Source organism: Phodopus roborovskii, unplaced genomic scaffold, assembly GCF_943737965.1.
Source record: "Phodopus roborovskii unplaced genomic scaffold, PHOROB, whole genome shotgun sequence".
Lineage (NCBI taxonomy): Eukaryota > Metazoa > Chordata > Mammalia > Rodentia > Cricetidae > Phodopus > Phodopus roborovskii.
In genome coordinates, this window is record NW_026126549.1 from 21,833,930 (window position 1) to 21,852,578 (window position 18,649).

The 18,649-nt window shown below is 36.2% G+C and overlaps 2 protein-coding genes across 2 annotated transcripts; one reads left to right on the forward strand and one right to left on the reverse strand.

Annotated features, from left to right (window-relative positions):
• The first annotated feature begins 2,970 nt into the window (after positions 1-2,970).
• On the forward strand, positions 2,971-13,438 carry LOC127234305 (serine protease inhibitor Kazal-type 10). Its single transcript, XM_051201195.1, has 6 exons — positions 2,971-3,034; positions 3,840-3,877; positions 5,928-6,043; positions 10,347-10,423; positions 11,403-11,434; positions 13,319-13,438. Exons 1-6 carry the CDS (start codon positions 2,971-2,973, stop codon positions 13,436-13,438), a joined length of 447 nt encoding a protein of 148 aa, XP_051057152.1.
• Positions 13,439-15,728: 2,290 nt separating this feature from the next.
• LOC127234044 (translationally-controlled tumor protein-like) lies at positions 15,729-16,320 on the reverse strand. The gene has a single exon (XM_051200754.1). It carries the CDS (start codon positions 16,267-16,269, stop codon positions 15,817-15,819), a length of 453 nt encoding a protein of 150 aa, XP_051056711.1. The 5' UTR covers positions 16,270-16,320; the 3' UTR covers positions 15,729-15,816.
• Positions 16,321-18,649: the final 2,329 nt, after the last annotated feature.

Below are 18,649 nucleotides of genomic sequence, written 5' to 3' on the forward strand. Positions count from 1 at the left end.
ATCTTGTCTGCCTAAGGCACCTGAATGGTCTAACCAAGAGCTGAACGGCCAACAGCTAGGCAGAGAAAGCATAGGTGGGGCTCACAGGCAGAGAGAACAAACAGGAGGAAGAATATAGATTCAGGAGAAGAATGAAAAGAAGAGAATGAGAAGCAAGAAAGATGTTATTGATATCCTGGCCGTGGTGGCCCACATCTTTAATCCCAGCACTCAGGAGGTAGAGACAGGTGGATCTCTGTGAGTTCAAGGCCATTCTGATCAACAGAGCTAGTTGCAGGACAACAGGCTGTTACAGAGAGAAACCTTTTCTTAAAAAAACAAACAAAAGATGGAATTACTTTCTTTGTTTTTTGATTGCTCTCTGCATCACGTAGTCATTGAACAAAATTGTATTACTTATTTGCATAATATATTGCAACTTTGATTAATTCATTTGTGAGTTATACTCTTGGTGAATAATACAGGAGTTTTCAAATAAAAGATTTTATAATTTGCAAATCAAGATAATTTTTACTTATTTCTTTCCAATTGAAATGGCTTTTTAAGTCAAGATGCCATAGTTTATTTATAATTTAATTTAATTTTTATTTATTATGTTTGTATGTATATGCTGGTTTTGTGTGTGGAGATTTGTATGCAATAGTGTATGTGTTTGAGTGAATCAGTTTTCTTTGTCCATTATGTGGTTTCCAGTGATTGGATTTATGTCATCATGGTTAATATCCTCTACCTGCTGAGCTATCTTACAAGCCTAAAAGGCCCTATATTAAACCATGTGTGATAGAAGTGGCAAGAAAAAAGACTTCCTTATTTTATTTTGAACCATAGATAGAAAGCATGACATAGCTTACCAGGGAATATGACTGAAGAGTATAATATCTATAGGCACCCTTATCAGATAGATGTCTTGACTTCCAATTCTACATTATTGAGCTTTTAAAAAAATAATACAAGATTGTCAACTTTTTGCTAGGTGTTTTCCCACATCTATTGAAACAATAATGTATATATTTAATTATATTGATAAAATATCGGTCCTCAGATGTTAAGCCCTGTTACGAGTAGGTTTTTCCTGCCGGCCTGGACCCACCATGGTGCCAAGCCCCAATTAACACACAGAGAACCTGTATTTGATATAATGCTGCTGGCCAGTTACTTGTTTCTGTTAATCTAAGTATTTCCACATGGTCTCATCTTATCGGAGAGTGGAGCTGGTGTCTGCTCTCTCCAGTTTCTACATGCTTACTCCTCCCTACTGCTTCCTCAAATCCTCCTTGTCTCCTAGTCCCGCCTATCTTGATTTCCTATTGGCCAACAGTGCTTTATTCATTAACCAGTATGAGAAACATATTTACAGAATGATATCTCCCATCAAAGCCCACTTTTCAACACTGTGATAAATGCATATGAGTCCTGGTATACAATGTTTTGTATGTTGCTGGATTCTGAATGCTAGTGTTTTTGCAAAGGATTTTTATTCACATTCATAAGTGATACTGATTGTTAATTTTCCTTCTTATCAAAAGTTTTTGGCTTAGCATCAAATAATACTGATGTCAGAATAGTTTGATAAATTTTCTGTCATTTATCTTTAAACTTAATTTATTTTTGAATGATTTTATTTTTGAGAAGCATCATTATTGCTTCCTTCCTCCCACACTATTTACATCCAGTTTTTTTTTTTTTTTTTTCACATTTTAGTACCTAATATAGAAGTTCAGCTCGATGATCCCAGAACTTTATTCTTAGTCACTCTGGGCCTGTCTAGTTCTAAATAGCCTTGGAAGATCTTGAAAGATGTCATGTTTACTCATTTATCTCACATTGTTTTATTATTTAAATTCTGATTATTCTTTAGCTCACTCATTATTTAGAAGATAATAAAATAGCAGTAATAATTGTGAATTACTGCTTTCCAGAATTTCCTTACCTGACTACACCTCACCTGCACTTTAGAGGTGCATCAACCACCAGAACATGTATTAGCAATCCATTCACAGTAGTGTTTGCGGAGTGTTGCATCCATAGGCTTTAACATTTCTCTAGAAAAATCCATATGTGTGTGTGTGAGTATGTGTGTATCTGTGTGTGTGCATGTGTGTATGTATGAAATGAAACATTATTAAATTTAAATTCTGCTTTCCTTTTTCCTGCTTCATTCTCTAGAACCAAAAAAAAAAGTATAAAAGTATTCACAACCTTTATCTATGTTAGGATCAATAATTGTGCTCACTGACTTCTCTCCATATTTCTAGGTACAGGAGATCAAATTGTCCCCAAACCTCCTGCTGAGGGATGATCTATATAGATACTGATCTATTATTAGTATTGAGAAGCACTTGGGGCTGGAGGGATACCTCAGCCATTAAAGGCTAGGCTCACAACCAAAAATATAAGAGAAGAACTTGATAGGAGCCTCTCATGACCGATTTTACAGGCTCTAGGGAACAAATAGCATACTTCTGTGTCTTACATGCCCCCGGCTGCCATTTACCCTTACCAAGTTCCTCACTCAAGGATCAAGAAGGAAGAGTTAGCTTGAGTGCTATAGTTAAAGAAAAGTGAACAAGAGAGCCAGTGTCCAGAGGTTTTCCCTAAAACTCATCATCTTTCTGAACAAGGTAGGTCACGTGTGGCAACAGGAAGATGGCTGCAGTATAAGCATTGCTGTCAGTGTTGTAGGTGGAGACAGCCAAAGTATCCAACACTGCTGTCACTATGACTTCGGAGAAAGGCAGCCCTGGTACCCAGCAGTGCTGTGAGTACTGTCAGAAGGAGACCACAGTGCACATTGCTTACAGTATTGTTTCAGAGGGAGATAGGCTCAGTATTATTTCAAGTACTCTTTTCTGCAGTCACTGTTAGAAGTGTCCAAACAAAACCCAGTCTCAAATGATCATGTCTACTTTTAATTCAGTCATCCTCCTTGTAACAAACATTCTGAATGATTTCTCCTGCAGATTTGGTCAGATGGAGTTATTTTCACTATGGACCAAAGTTGTTTTCATCAACTTGGCCTTTTCTATTTATTCTGGTAAGTTTTCGGTCTTGGGTAGAATGCCTGTTGTAGTAAGATGGGAGTAGAATGGTGGTTGTATTGCCTTTTCAGTTCTTAAACTGGTAAAATAAGAAAATGCACATTATAAATTTCTTCTAAATATCTCGTCAAACGATATCTTTCACATTTCCTACAGTAAAGAAAGAAATAGAATGTTAATTTGTTCTGTACAGTAGAGTTCAGTACTTTGCACTTCGCTGAATTCAGGAACTTTTGACTTATTTTTTACAGTTGATATTTTGGGAGATTTTATAGTCTGGTTGTTAAATGCAAAGCTCAGGGAAGGCATTCTCTTTCCTAGGCCTGCATGCTTCAAGAATGAATTGTTACCTTTAGTTCCCAACCCTGACACCAAAGATATGTATAAGGAAAGAGCTCTTGACACCTCAGGTGATACTATCCTCTCTATCATTAATATTTCATAATGAATTAGGTGTCAAGTATTGACAAATAATAGAACACAGAGTTCTAAAGTCACTTTGTGTATAGCATCTTCTATCTTTTAAAGGTGACATTTTCATGATTATTGAAGATTTTATTAGAAGTTTTTGAAAATATATATATATACATATATATATATAATTTTTCATGGAGCTACATTTGCTTGGCTAACTGTTTTTTTTTTTAATTATGTAGATATGTTTGAGAATTTTTATCTTTGTTACTCGTTCAAACATCTCTTCTCATTAGTGGGAGCTACCTGAGTAAGTCACTGAAACACATTTCCACTACCATTGTATCTATGAATTGCTTATTTTTAAAACTGCTTTTTTTGTTGTAGAAACTTCGTTCACAAAATATTCAATACACAGAATGCAAGTAAGTTACTAGTGAATCATTTGCAATTTGAAACATAATTTTGAATGTTTGTCAAATTTTAGAATCTCGGTAAGACTTCCCAAAGTATCCAAGGATTTAAAAAATTAAAAAATATGTATTTATGCATGTATTATTCTACCAAAGTCAAGTCACTTAATCAAGCAAGCAACATAAAACCACATTGGCATGATCTAGGTATGATGAAATGGTAATGTATATAGGAATGTATCTAGGACAGCCACTGGAAAGTGTTAGCTGCTTTTTACAATACTGAAATACAAAAGCATACTTGAGAGTAATATTATTCAATGTAACAAAGAAAAATAAAGTAGCATATAATTATTAATTTTTAGGAGAATAAATAATAATAACCCTTAATATATATATAGTATTATACATATATATTACATATATGTGTGCATGTATATATGTGTGTATACATGTATCTATTTATCAGTATAGTATATATACATACTATATCATGTCATGCGAGAAAATGTATACATATATATTATACCATATCATACTATGGTAGAAAATAAACTATTCCTTTAAATGTCAGCATATATAAAGGTCACAAGGTTATGTAAAAACAAATAATATAAAAACACATATAGCATTCCTCCATACAAATGGTCAAGATTTCTAAAGCTATACAAAATACGTAAACGTAGTGAGCATACATATATTAATCAGTAAGAATTTGAAGAGAGATGGAATAGTAAACAGCACATTCAGCTTCATGCTTTTGTTACTGTGGTGGGTGGTGAAGGTCTGACCTGAGAAGGGAAGGCCACTGGAGAAAGGAGTGGCCACTACGTTATCAAAGCACATAGAGAAATTGCCCCCTTCCCCACACTGGTCACAACACTTCAATGAAGAAGTAAAAACAGAAAGCAAACACTGAAAAGCAAGTGTTTTAATAAATACAGAACAGAGGACTGGTTCACAGAATACCATCTTCAGGAAAACTATTAAATGGCTGTTCTATAATGGCAGTCTTTATGATGTAAAGAACATCAGTGAACTTCATTTCTCAAGGATTTAATAACACCTCACTTTAGCTTTAGTAAAGCCATTTAGCAGGCCATTTTAAAACTTGTCAGGTTGTAGAGAAAAATTCAGTTGATATTATTGTTCTTAGGGTCTTGAGAAAGAATAATATTAGCACCACTGAAGGACTTGTGATAATAGTGTACACATATACCTAAAATATGATTTAATTAGATATTGATGCTGTAGAACCACACTGTACCTCCTGCCTTCTCTTTCACACTTCATTATGATGAGAAGGAATAGTATGCTGCAGATTTTCACTGTCCTTTATAAATAAGTATCTGTAGTCACAAATCTGAGACATCTTTACTAGGTTCCATAGCTGGCCAATAGCCAAATTTGTTTGGTCCCTGTGCTAAAAGTAATTTTAGCATTTGTAGAAAGAAAAAGTACAAAGGGTTTTTCTTTGTGTGTGAACCTTATAGGAAATACAAATTTCAGAGTCCCAAAACAAAGGACAGAGCCACACCCCTTTGTTTGCATATTATCTGGATGCATTCCTGCATCATGGCAGAGTGGAAAGCCGCACCAAAGGCCACTGGCTCCCAAAGGCTGTTTTTCCTACCTGGCCCTTTACAAAACCATCCACTTAGCTGCTCTACAGTTCAGATAATAGAATACACATGGTTCATCTCAATACCTACAGTATATGACCATAAGTAAATATAATTAAAAACAAAATTAAGGTTTGACTTTATATATCTCAATAAATTTATGTTCATTTAGCTAACATCAATTTTTAAGTTTTCTGTTCTAGTTTGTTTTTAGAAATTGAGTAGTCTGTGTTCTCTAAAAATTGATAACATTGCCAAGAAAATAGACTTGGATGACTTCTACAAAAGTATTGAGACTACTTCCTTAGCTACTGGATTGTGGGTGTATAGGTATTTGTTTTTGAGTCTAAATATTATGCTATCTCTTGTTGAATGTATGATATATCATATTTCAGTCAAATGTTCACTATTAAATAAGTTTTATTGCCTTTCTCTTACAGATAGACTGTAGACCATATGCAGATTATGTTGACACATGTACCAAGGAGTATTATCCAATCTGTGCAACTAATGGAAAAACTTATTGCAATAAATGCATTTTCTGCACTTCCCTGAAGTAAGAATGCAACAGTAAATATTTGTTTCTCCAGTTATGATAAGGCATTACCCAATAATATAAAGATTCATATTGTTTGTATTCTAGGCACATTATTGTATTAAAGATAATTATATTTTATAAAAGCCAAACAAGTATTCTTCTAACTCCTCTTAAGAGTATTACTTGGGAACTGTTCACATATCCATGCTAAGTGTTCTGCAAATGTGTGGATTGATTAATTTAACTTAATTTGGTGAATTGTGAAGTACTAGTAGATGAGTAATAACTACAGTGATGTAATTTGGAAACTACAATATTAACCCATGTATCTGTGTGATGCCATAAGGATCTGCCTTGAAAAATTCTAGCTACTGGCAACATATTCAATCAAGAATCAGATTGAATTCTGAGCTTTAAAATTTAGTCAACAATGAGCCAATTAGTGCTAAAAGGGAACATGTATGACATCAACTTTGTCTCTTGACCTTCCTGAGAGCACAGAACACCTTCAGCTGAATTCTTGTCCCTTTGTCCTTCATTCTGAAAGTGTTTGTTGTATTAATTTTTTACTCCTTATTTCCTTGTGCATGTTTCTCCTCTTATTATAATATTTTGCCATTTGCTTCCCAAGTTATACATGCCTCTTGGCAGACCTAGAATTCCCTGTGGCTCTTCTTTCACAGATCTGGTGTGACTTTTGACTGAGAGTTGTCAAGGATCTCCAACAGTAGTGAAAGGGCACACAAAGGAGCTAAGACGCAAATAGACACAGCTGCTTCTACAACAAATCATAATATCGCCAATATGTCCCAAGTTCACATCCTCACTTATAAGTATATAAGCATGTAAATTATCCAAAAGTTGTAATTTTTAATGATTTCTTTCCCTTTTTTTCCTTTTGCTTTTCCAGGAGAAGTGATACTGCTTTTTCATTTGCTCATTATGGTAAATGCTGACATTTTCTGGAGTTAAACATCCCAATGGCTATAATTATGATACCTTTCTGCAGTGAATTCTAAAATTAGAATTTCTTGGTGAAAGTCTTCCATTCATAGAAGACATTCATAGAAGACCAGATGAATCATACTGTATGGCAGAGGGTTAGATACAGTGCATTCAAGGTTGTTCTCAACAATAGGAACCTACAATTTCAGGATTTCTGTTTTCTATGTTCATTAACAAAATGACATTTTGAAATCTCAGTGTGATACTTACACTTACAACCCTAACACTTGGGAAGCTGAGGCAAGACTCATTGATGTGAGTATGAGCTTGGGATACAGAGAAAGTTGATCACAAACAACAAAACCCTTACCCTAATGTTTGTTCGATCATGTAAAACCCAATTCAATTTAAAGCTCTAACTATCTACATATTTTGCTCAATAATGCTAAACACTTTAAAATAAAGTGTTATTAAATATATTTGTGTTTTCTTTCATTTGAGTGCATAATAGCTTAAGACATATTTCAGTACCCGTGATCTAAGAGATATTCCCAAATATCATATTACTTGAGAGATTTTTAAATAAATGAGATAGCTTAGATTCTCTTCATTCTAAAGTTTCAGAACATCCAGGGGAGGGTTTTGAGCAGTTGAAAGTCAACTGCCTCTTAGGTTAGCTTCTCATGAGAATCATAATGGTAAGAGACATCACTTCATCTCAATCAAGATAGAAAAGGAAGAGACAAATAGCATGAACCCACCAGCAAAAGCTTTAATTAGAGAGAGATGGAGGTTTAGATTGAGGAAAAGGGGACAATACCAATTTGAAGAAATTCAGGCTGCCAACTAAAAGGCACAGAAATAGATCCTTTATTTGATCATTTATTTTGGCTGTGATCTGATAATTTTTCACTCATCAACAGTATACATTTTTTAATATTAATAAAAATCAGTTCCTCATTTTAAGTTAGCTTTTCCTTGAGTAAGATAAGTATCAGGGCCTGTTTGTCCTAGAGACAAGATGGCAGCCCCATGTTCTGGTTGGTTTCTTATTTGGGTTTCAGAGTTGAGAATAAAGAGAAGCACATTTCATAGACTGGTGACAAAGTTGGTTGGAGAGATGTATAGTTAGTAACTCTAGGTTAGCAACTCCTACTTATCACTCTTCTATAGGTAGTAGAAGAGTATATAAGTGCCTTAAAATTCTATCTGTTCCTTGTCCCTGTGAGGGTTTCTGTTTAAATCACTGGCTTAGCCTCTAAGCCTTGGGGGAATATATCTATCCACAAATGTATGCAGTTACCATAAATCAAATTGAAAATATAGAAGGTGGAATCGAGATCCAATCAAGTATGCCCAGTACTGGTGAGGAATGAGAAGGGCTGCTATGCTATTGTACAGTAGAGAAACTATGAAAACAACATTTGGGTACTGTGTATTTCAACATTTGGGTACTGTGTGTAGAGGCACTCTGAAGGTTTTTCAAGTAAAATCATTATAAATAAGGCAATATATGCTTAATTGATTTTAAAATTACTCAATATGTGTGTTTGTGTATGTATATGTGTGTGTATTACACAAACATCACATCACATAAAATTACTTTGTACCATTTTACATCTGTGTTATTTATATTTTTATTTAAGGGTAAATTAAGAAAAATGTAGAAAGTATAAGAGAAATTGTCTTTGGGAACTTATGAGAGGGGAAATAGGAAGGGATGGCAAGATGTATGAGATAAAATATACTTTCATAGAGATATCTTGTGCAACACAGGACCAAGTACAGTAGATATGCATGATGAAAATGTAAATTAACTAAACAATACATATGTGTGCACTCATGGGTATCATGTTGGTTTCGTTTCTTAGTGTCTTCTACCAATGAACCCATTAAAAGGTTGTACTGGGCATCATAGTGTAAGTCAGTAACCCCGGGAGTCATAAGACAAGGGATGTGGACTCAGTCCAGCCTGTGCTACATAGTGAAATAATTGGGAACTGTGAAGCTTGGATACGGTGTAGAGGTCATTTGGTCAGAGACAAAGGTATAACTCAAGGATTTCAACTCCCAATGCTTTTTCAAATGCCAGGCTCTGAGAAAGTTTGATAACGAACTTCAGGGAATCCCAACTTCATGTTCCACAGTGCCTCTCACTTAATTCTAGGATTCATCAGATCATTAACTTTTATAACTTAACTGTCCCCTGTGGCCACAAATCTCTATTATCCTTCTCTTCTTTTTCTGCTATTGCATCCTATCTTCTTCCTCTAGTGTTGGCTGCTTTGAGACTCTTCTGGGATTTTTCCAGACACACCACTACCCAGGCTTCTTATACAAACAACCGATTTACTGTTTTGACCATGGAAATGGACACCAGTAAAAAGTCTCTAGCAGATGTTTGTTCCAGGCTGTATATTTAAGCTACAAGTTTACAAATGTCCCACTGGGACACTGCTATGCACCTCAAAACAAAACATCTAATAACAAAATAAGATTTCCTGTTGAGTCTGCCAGGTGTAGGCATATTAATTTTATATTAGTATTCAATCTAATTTTTCTGATAAAACCTTGAATGAGGTAGAATTGTTCAGTTACAATTCTTTAAATTTGTTTTTCTTTTCCCCTTTATTCTCTTGTTCTTTCTTACCCAATAGTTTTGAATTCTTCCCCCACTTCACCCCCTTCCAGTATTAATTTCCTTCTTTTTCTCATTCCCACACCTCTGGATAAATCAGGTCAAATTGTACCTAACTTTCTGCTGCAAGAACTATTAAAAACAAGTGAGGTTCATCTTGTAAGCTAGTTTGCAGCCTCCAGGGGGAACACGGTCTACTGCTATGGTTGATCTGTGCTGGGCTTATGATCTTGCTCCCAAACAAGTTCTCAATGAGAAAGTGATATGAATTGCAGCTGGAGGGAAGCGGATGAGAAGGCAAGCAAAAGATTAGTGCTCAGAGCTGTTGGTGTCTCTTCATTATCTTTGTTGCTCCTGATAAGAGATAGAGACAGCTAGAGACTGTCCAGGAGCCTGGAGTTCCCACAACAACTTCTCAAGGTCTTTCTTTCTAAAATTATTATTTCTGAAAATCTGAGATTCCAATGTATATATTACTTGAAATGCATAGAGTCTCCTGTTTCGCTGAGCCAGCAGCTGGGAGAATAAGTACAATGAAGGCCTTTCAAGTCTCTAGAAGGACTCTGCACTTCTGGCATTTGTGTCCTCTTAATCTTGAGGATTAGTAAAGACTTGAGGAAGGCTAGTTACTGTTAGCCATAATTAGGAATCTGGGAAGGGGTGTATGTAGTTCCTTGGTCTGTAAGAAACTTTTCTTTGGAAATGTGTTATAGATGCTCTTAAATAATTGTTCCTCAGACTTGATAAAATGTCTTCCTCTTTATTATGGATCAAAATCATTTTCATCCTGGCCTTGGTGTTTCCTCTTCATTATGGTAAGTCAATTTTTGACTATTCCCCTCCCAGGCATATAATACTGGAAACATCCATTGTAATTCGGGAACAGATCAATTTTAAAACTGGGATTAGAAATGTCAAACTGGTGAAAAGCATTATGTTACAAATTGCTTTAGAATTTATACCAACAAATTGTTTTTAACCCATGTCCTGTCTTAGAGAAATGGAGCATAGAACCTGGATTAAATTAACTAGCAGAAGCATTATACCCATAAGCCAGTTACTTGAAGACACAATGAAGGAAATTGCTTGTGTCCTGGAGGTCAAGGCCAACTTGGATAAGACAGTTAGAGTCCATCTCTTTTAAAAGTAAATCTTCAAATGTGTACTTTAGGTTTTTGTGCTGTTGTTATTGACCTTTGGTTAGAGGTATTTACCCACATCCCATTTTGTAGGATACATCCCAGCATTGTTAAACACAATGTATGAGCTTTATGGTGCCTTCCAGATCTGGTGTTCCTACACATCATCTTTTTTTGTTTGTCAGATGAGTCTTGTAAGCCAAGGTCTGTGTTTAGAGAGAAAACTCAATGATTCTTCCCCCTGACAAATCATGAATTTCAGGATCGATAAAGGAATTGTGAAAGATTAGATCCTAGATAGTAAATTTTAATAATTGTTAATCAAATTTATTGCATGTCCTTTATACAAGGCAAATTGACTTTCTTACAAGGCATTTATTTCTCTGACTAGGCTATTTCACATATAAAGGAAAACTATGGTATCTTTAAAAGGAACATTTTAGAAATGGATAAATAATAACAAGCATTTCCAGATTGGAAATCATTCTATGAACACATTATTTTGTGACTACCACAAATTCTCACCTTACTTCAAAGGTCATGAATAAGTAATTTGCAGTTTACTTCTGCTAAGTACTAAGGGAACTTTATACCATAGACCATATTTTCCCTTATTATTATTATTCTTGGCTTTTCTTTTTTCTGCTGGTTTCAGAAACTACATTTTCAACAAAAGTCCGTCGTAAGGTAAGTTAAAAGTATTTAATTTGGTAGTTTTGTAGGAGCCAGTGGGGTTGAGAACACCATGAGAACCTGGTCCATAGAATCAACTAAATAGAGCTCATGGGGGCTCACAGAGGCTGAAGTGGCAATCATGGATCCTGCCACTTCATGGGTCTGCTCTAGGTCCTCTACATATATGTGGTTATTAGCTTGGCATTTTTATGGGACTCCTAATAATGGAAATGGGGGTGTTTCTGACTTTTTCGCCTGCTCTTGGGACCCTTTCCTCCTACTGAGTTCTGTTATTCAACTTTGATATGATGATTTGTGCATAGTCTTACAGTAACTTGTTAATGACATGTTCAGTTTATATCCCTGGAAGGCCTGCTCTTTTCTGAAAGGAAATGGAGGAGGAGTGGATGTGGGGAGGAAGGGAAGGGGGATCTGGAAGGAGTTGGGGGAGAAGAAACTGTGAACAAAAATTTTAAGTGAAGAAATACATAAATAAAGAAGTAAACTTTTAGTCATTTTATATGTAATTTTATGGTCAAATACCAACAAACAAAATCTATAATAGACTAGATCTGGAAAAATTAAAACCAAACAAAATACTTATGTCATTATTATTACATGAAGGTCAGGAATGAGTCTTGCCAGAGGCTGCAATGATGACTCAGAGGTTAAAAGCACTTACTGCTCTACAAAAACAACCACATTTGGTGCCCAGCATCCATGTGGCAGCTCAAAACTATCTGTAACTCTAGTTCCATAGGATCAACTTCCTCTTCTTACCTCCATGGGCTCTTGCACATGTGTGGTGTACATATATACACCCAAGCACACACACACAAACACATATACATACATATGCACATAAAGAATGATAGTCTTGCCAATACTATACAACTGTTTAGCATTATAGACAAGGTAAAACATCCCATTACTCAAAAATTCCATTAATGGATCAAATCCTTATTGTATACAAGTATCTGATATAGTTTAAAAGATATTTGAAGTAGACTTGTTTATTCTAACAAAGAAAGAAGATTGGAAGTAATTGAATAATCTATCTAAAGGTGGATTAATTATAATTTTTCAAATATTAACACACCATAACATTATATAAATGTGAAGAAGAACTGTAGTCCTAAACAACTGAATAGATAAAAATTACAAAGCAGTTGAAAGGCAAATTCAATAGAAAATACATGGTATGCCTATTTCTGTAAATCACCAATACTCTCATTATTGATATCTGTGTAAGATATTACACATATACAAAGGCTCACACATATGAGTATGTGTGTCTTTCATGAATGGTTCAGAAGGATAAGAGACTAAAAGTAGACAATTAATATTTATGATCTCTCATGGCTAAAATAATGAGAGATTTAACATGAGTTTGAATAGATGTAGAGACAGGAGAACTCTGTTATAAATTTCAGATATCCAATGCACAACTTTTAAAAATAAGGTTTATAAAAATATATATATATATATATATATCAATAGTATCATGTATTTGGGCTAGCAAGATCACTTAGTGAATAAAGGCACCTGACACCAAGCTGGATGACCTGAGTTCAATCTCCAGGTTCTATATGTTATAAAGAGAGACTGACTCAGGCAAATTGTTCTCTGACCTCTACATGAATGTTGTGGTGTGCATGTGGATATACATGTGGATACACACACACACACACACACACACACACACACACACACAGAGCTATGCACACACATGCAGACATACACAAATAAATGTACTTATATATGTATAACATTTGAATTTGGGTACCTCAATGTTTTTATTTAAGCCTTAATATTTAACTATTTTGTTGTGTGGCTTTCTTTCCCCACAAAGATCACTATATGATAAACCTTGTATTATTTTGTTATCTCTGACAGCCTAACTGTGACTTCTATAAAGAATTCCCAAACAGGTGTACCAGGGAAAAGAATCCAGTTTGTGGAACTAATGGACATACTTATAGCAATGAATGTGTTTTCTGCAGTGCCATGATGTAAGAAGACATGATTAAATGTTGGTTTTTCCTAAGTAATGAAAAATCTATAAGGACACAATAGAACACCCTGTTTCTGATAACCTAAATATCACATGCACATACAGTAAGCTCTGTTACTACTAGGGTCATATGAACTCATTAGTATCTTTCCTTTAATTTCTCATTTGCAAAACTTGCTTTTTTATTTGACCCTTCAGTAGAACTTTGATGAATACTTTTCAACTATATAGTTTAAATGAGTTATTAATGAACTGCTAACAGCATACTGGCAAGCAAGATAGCATAATTCCAAATGCAGATGCTAAATAATAATGACCCTGATATATGAGCAGAATACTCAATCAAGTATAGAGCTCTGAAATCCACCCCAATTGAATCTAATACTAAGGAGGGAAGTCTCTGGTGATCTACCTTGTCTGCTGAACTTGTTGACATCTTCCTAACATTCCTAAGGGCTGGGGCAGTTGGAAAGCACTTCTGCTTTCCCTCCTCCCTGCCTTATCATTCTGAATCACATTCTTTTATTGTATGAGGAATGTGTAAAAAATTGCTTAATGAATGCTAATAAATTCACACATCCAGCTGTATTCCAACTTACTCCACATTTTCTTTCTCTCAAGTGTTTCCTTCCATTCTGCTTCTAGAGGACAACTAAGACATTTTGTAGTCCTCTTGTCTTTTTGGATCTGAGATGGTCCCAGGGCAGAGTCAGGACTGGGCTTTTAGGGAAAATCAAGAATCCCAACATGGGCGATAGGACACATGCAAGGGTGGAGAATTGGTGGGATGCAGCTGCTCAAGCTACTCATAGGTGGACACAGACTCTCTGCATCAATGCATGCTGGGTTACCCTCATTATAAAGCATTCAATGCAACACAATTTACAAGTGCTAATCTGTGTTTTCCTTCTGATTTCTTTATTTTCAGAACCTCTAAAGAAAATTTTGATTATCAGCATCATGGTTCTTGCTGAATTTTGTATGGGTTACAGAGACACCATCCTTTTTCATAGAGGATCTTGCAATCAAGTAAAATTTCTCAGTTGGTACTTCAAATTCCCAGATAACAAATGATGTCTTCCGTGGCTCATCAAGTAGAATATAGGATATTGAATTTCTCCAACCTGTGATTGAAGGATTTCATTTCAGTTATTTGGTGATAATGTTAAAATCGTTATCTTAATTTTGTGTTTGATAATGTCAGTGTGATTGTAATCATAAATAAATGTTTCATTCAATCAAATGTTAAATAAATTTCATCTTTGTTAACAATTCTTTATCTTGGAGACAGATAGTTAAAGTAAATGAATACTTTTAAGAATTATAATTTGTGGATGCAAAAAATACAGCTCTCACCTTGAAGGCAATAAGAGATATCTTTGGAGCCATTTTGGGTAGCTGTGAACACAGATTTAGGTTACCCCAAATTCTATGTTCCAACATCGAAGTAGTTTCATAAAGTGTATAGTCTTAGAGAACAAAGAAAGTCACAAATTGAGGCAAGTTTAATATATACTAATGGGTACATCAAAGAGGTGGATACATCAAGATGAGAGATGCTTCTGGGGTGGTCTGAATGAGAATGGCCTCATAGGCGCATATGTTTGAATGGTTGGTCCACAGTTGGAACATTTGAGGAAGAGGTATGTCACTTGGGGTGGCCTTTGAGGTTTAAAAAGCTCATACAATTCACCTGAGCTCTCTCTCCCTTTCCTTCCCTGATTTTCTCTCTGCCTCATGCTTGTGTATCAGATTCAGCTCTCAGATATTGCTCATTACTATCCCTGTGTGGTATCCTGCTTCCCGCCACAATGGTCATGAACTCTTTCACTGAAATTGCAAGCAAGGCCCCAAAATAAATGCTTCCTTTTACAAGTTGCCTTGGTCATGGTGTTTTGTCATAGGAACACAAGAGTAACTAAGACAGCTTCAGAATCTATCAGATAACATTCTTCGTTTTGGGTTTGGTAGAAGGTAGTAGTTGGTTAAGTTAACAGATTTTAAAGTTTAATCCATTAGTCACAAGATGTTAATTCTGGCTCATAAGTGGGCAAGGAATCAGTATCCAAGAGGTTAAAACTACCCTGATAAAAGGTAATTAGCCTCTGGACAGTGCCATCCCAACCTGTGAATGTCACTGTTTTTTGTTTTTGCTTTTTTTTTAAGTGATTTTAAATGCACTTCATTTTCAAACAACCTCCATGACATGTTCTTTCTTTAAAAATAAAAATAAAAAAGAAAACAACAATGTCTCCACTCCAAGTAAATTATGGTCAAAATAAAAGCTCAAGATGAAATCAGTCCCAATTGTCCTAAGTCCTGGAGTTGTGTGGATGGTAAGTAGCAGCCAGCTATGGTGACAGGTGATAGATCCAGTTTGTTAACATTTTTCCATCTCTAGGCCATCCTTAAAGAAAATCATGAATGGAGTCACACCATCTTCACGGTAGTCCAGGAGAGCAACCATGCCATCTGGATTCATGTTCTCACCAATAAAAACCTGGTAGTTATTGAAATTAGCAAGGATGTGCTTAATTTTCTCTGCAGCCTCAGTCATAAAAGGCTTTACTCTTTCAGGTTTCTGTTCTTCAAGTTTGCCTTTAAGTGATTTCATGTAATCTTTAATGTATTTTTTGTAGGCCTCTTTTGTTAAGCTGGTTTCTTGCAAATGGTGGTTCATAACAGTATCAACACCAGTGACTACTGTGCTTTCGGTACCTTTGCCCTCTGGGCCTTCAGCGGAAGCATTCCCACCAATGAGCGAGTCATCGATGTTACCTTCTGTTCTACTGACCATCTTGCCCCTCACCTCCAGGCACAGCCCATCCGCCATCTCCCGGATCTTGTAGATGTTGGAGAACAGCTCGTCATGGCTGATGAGGTCCAGGTAGATGATCACGGTGGCGGCTGGGGATGGATGACGGCGCTATCCTGACAGAGCGCTGTGCAGCCGGAGCAGCGCTCGCGGGGAGGGCATGTCACTGTTTTTAATCAGTTAATCAGTATTGCAGACACAACTTCTTTCCAGTAATTATCATTTACAAATTCAGGAAGCATTTCCAAAGATGAATAAATAAATCAATATGTGAGTTTTAATAAAAAGTGCAGATCTAGAATCTTCTTTATACTTAATGTGAATTCTAGTGAGATATCTGGAAATGTGAACCCTAATAAGTACCTCTTGGTAGCTATAGTAAGAACCTGGGAGTCAGACAGATCCCTGATAGCCAAACAGACATGGAAAGAGGGCTCTGTGCTGCTTCATGTACTACTCACTTAAACATTTAATATGGCCTTCTTCCTGACCCTTCTCTTTTTCCAAGACAAAGACTTGGTGAGATTTATCTCATTTGGTAGGCCTTTCTTTGGGTAGCTCTTGTGGTAAGAACCAATCAGCTTCCCTTTCTTTGTCTTTATTATTCAATCCCCTCTGGCAGCCCCAGTCATCCAATTCTGAGGGATCAAGGAACCCATTGCATCATCAAACATAAACTTTTGACTTTTTTTGTGGACATCATATGAGGTCCTCTCTCCACCTGGGGGAGTATGTGTCTGTGTTCTTTGCTATACAAGCATATTTCAGCTTTCAGTAAAATCTGGCTGCGTGCTGAGAACTTTTTTCCCCCTGCCTTTTTATTCTTTAAATCAGCAGAGATTACTCTGTTCCTCTAACTGTAGGTGACCTCACCATGATGGGGTCAATTTCAAGCCTATTCTGAATGCATTTAAGATCAGTTCTTGCCAAAACAAACAACAAAGGATTTGGAGAGGGCCCTTGTAAACTTCCAGGGCCCCTCTGATATCTTGGAATGAGGGGAAGGGAGATGGTGACAGCTGAACCCTAGGCTGATATTTTTGGTTTTTCTCCTTTTGTTGAAAGGCTAGCAAGAAAAATTTCCCTTTACCTTCAACCCCAACTCCAATGCCTGTGTCCTGGAAAGCAAAGGAATCTTTCCAGACAGTTCTTGCTGCAATTACTTATTGTAAAAACTTACTGAAGGTTCTTACTGTCCAACCAGCAGCCAGTCCTGTGGGCTGAAATTCATGACTTTCTAGAACTACTCCCTGAGCTCTTGTTTCAGGGAGACTAATCAATTTACACCAATGGAGGTTGAGTTTTCTTGTTTTATCCTAGTACACATAATCTTTCTGGATTGTTTTAATCTTCCTTCTCTAACGTCACATCAGTAGTCTGAATCAAAATGAAAGGAACTATTAACAAGGAGGTTACGGATGTGCAAAAGTTTTTAAAAGAGAGTTAACTATGGCCAGGCAGTGGTGGCACATGCCTTTAATCCCAGCATCTGGGAGGCAGAGGAAGGCAGATCTCTGTAAGTCTGGTCTACAGAGCTAGTTTCAGAAAAGCTAGGACTGTTACACAGAGAACCTCTGTCTTGAAAAAACAAAGAAGAGAGAAATAAAGGAACGAAGGAAGGGAGGAAGGGAGGGAGGAAGGGAGGAAGGAAGGAAGGGAAAGTTAACTATTTAATGATATTAATGTAGTTTGATATTCCTACCAAAAACTTGTGACAGAGACAGACCTAAGGCCTGGCTCACACTAGGGTGTAATCACACTGTGAAATCTGACCCAGGTGCTGGAAGGAAAGGCTCCTCAGATCAAGAGCCAAGCCCAAGAGGGCTTGGAAGGCACATTGCCTATAAAATAAAGGGGAGGGGGGCAAAACAGCTAAGCAAACACCAGCTTCTTTTCTTGGAAAAGGAGTGGGAGAGCACAATGCCTACGATGACATTGGGGCAACATTCTTTAGGGACTCCTGAGAAGTTTCTCTCAGCCTGTAAACAGACAAGCCTTTCACTTCTTTTGAACTTCCTATATCCCCTATCCTTTCTCTGTCCTTTCTGCAATACTGAAACAGAATGGACACAAGATCAGGGAGACCTTAAAGCATCAGACCCACTCCCTGATCCATTTCACCTGGGGCATCACATACAGGCCAAGTCAATTTTATTGTTGTTATTATTATTATTATTATTCCTCTTTTCCTTATGCCTTTTCTTCTTTCTTGATATTATAGTACAATTACATAATTTCCTCCTTCAAAATCCTCATATATATATACCTGCTTGTTCTCTTACACATTCATGACCTCTTTTTTGCACTAATTACTAAATGCATATATATTCATGTATGTTTGTTGCATATGCATATATATATTATTAAATGTAAACTGCTCGGTCTATATAATGTTATA

Coding starts and splice junctions, on each gene's coding strand:
- LOC127234305 (XM_051201195.1), top strand. CDS start 2,971: ATGGAGTTATTTTCACTATGGACCAAAGTTGTTTTCATCAACTTGGCC. Junction 6,044..10,346: donor ATTTTCTGCACTTCCCTGAA/GTAAGAATGCAA, acceptor ATTGTTCCTCAG/ACTTGATAAAATGTCTTCCT. Junction 10,424..11,402: donor GGTGTTTCCTCTTCATTATG/GTAAGTCAATTT, acceptor TGCTGGTTTCAG/AAACTACATTTTCAACAAAA.
- LOC127234044 (XM_051200754.1), bottom strand. CDS start 16,269: ATGGCGGATGGGCTGTGCCTGGAGGTGAGGGGCAAGATGGTCAGTAGA.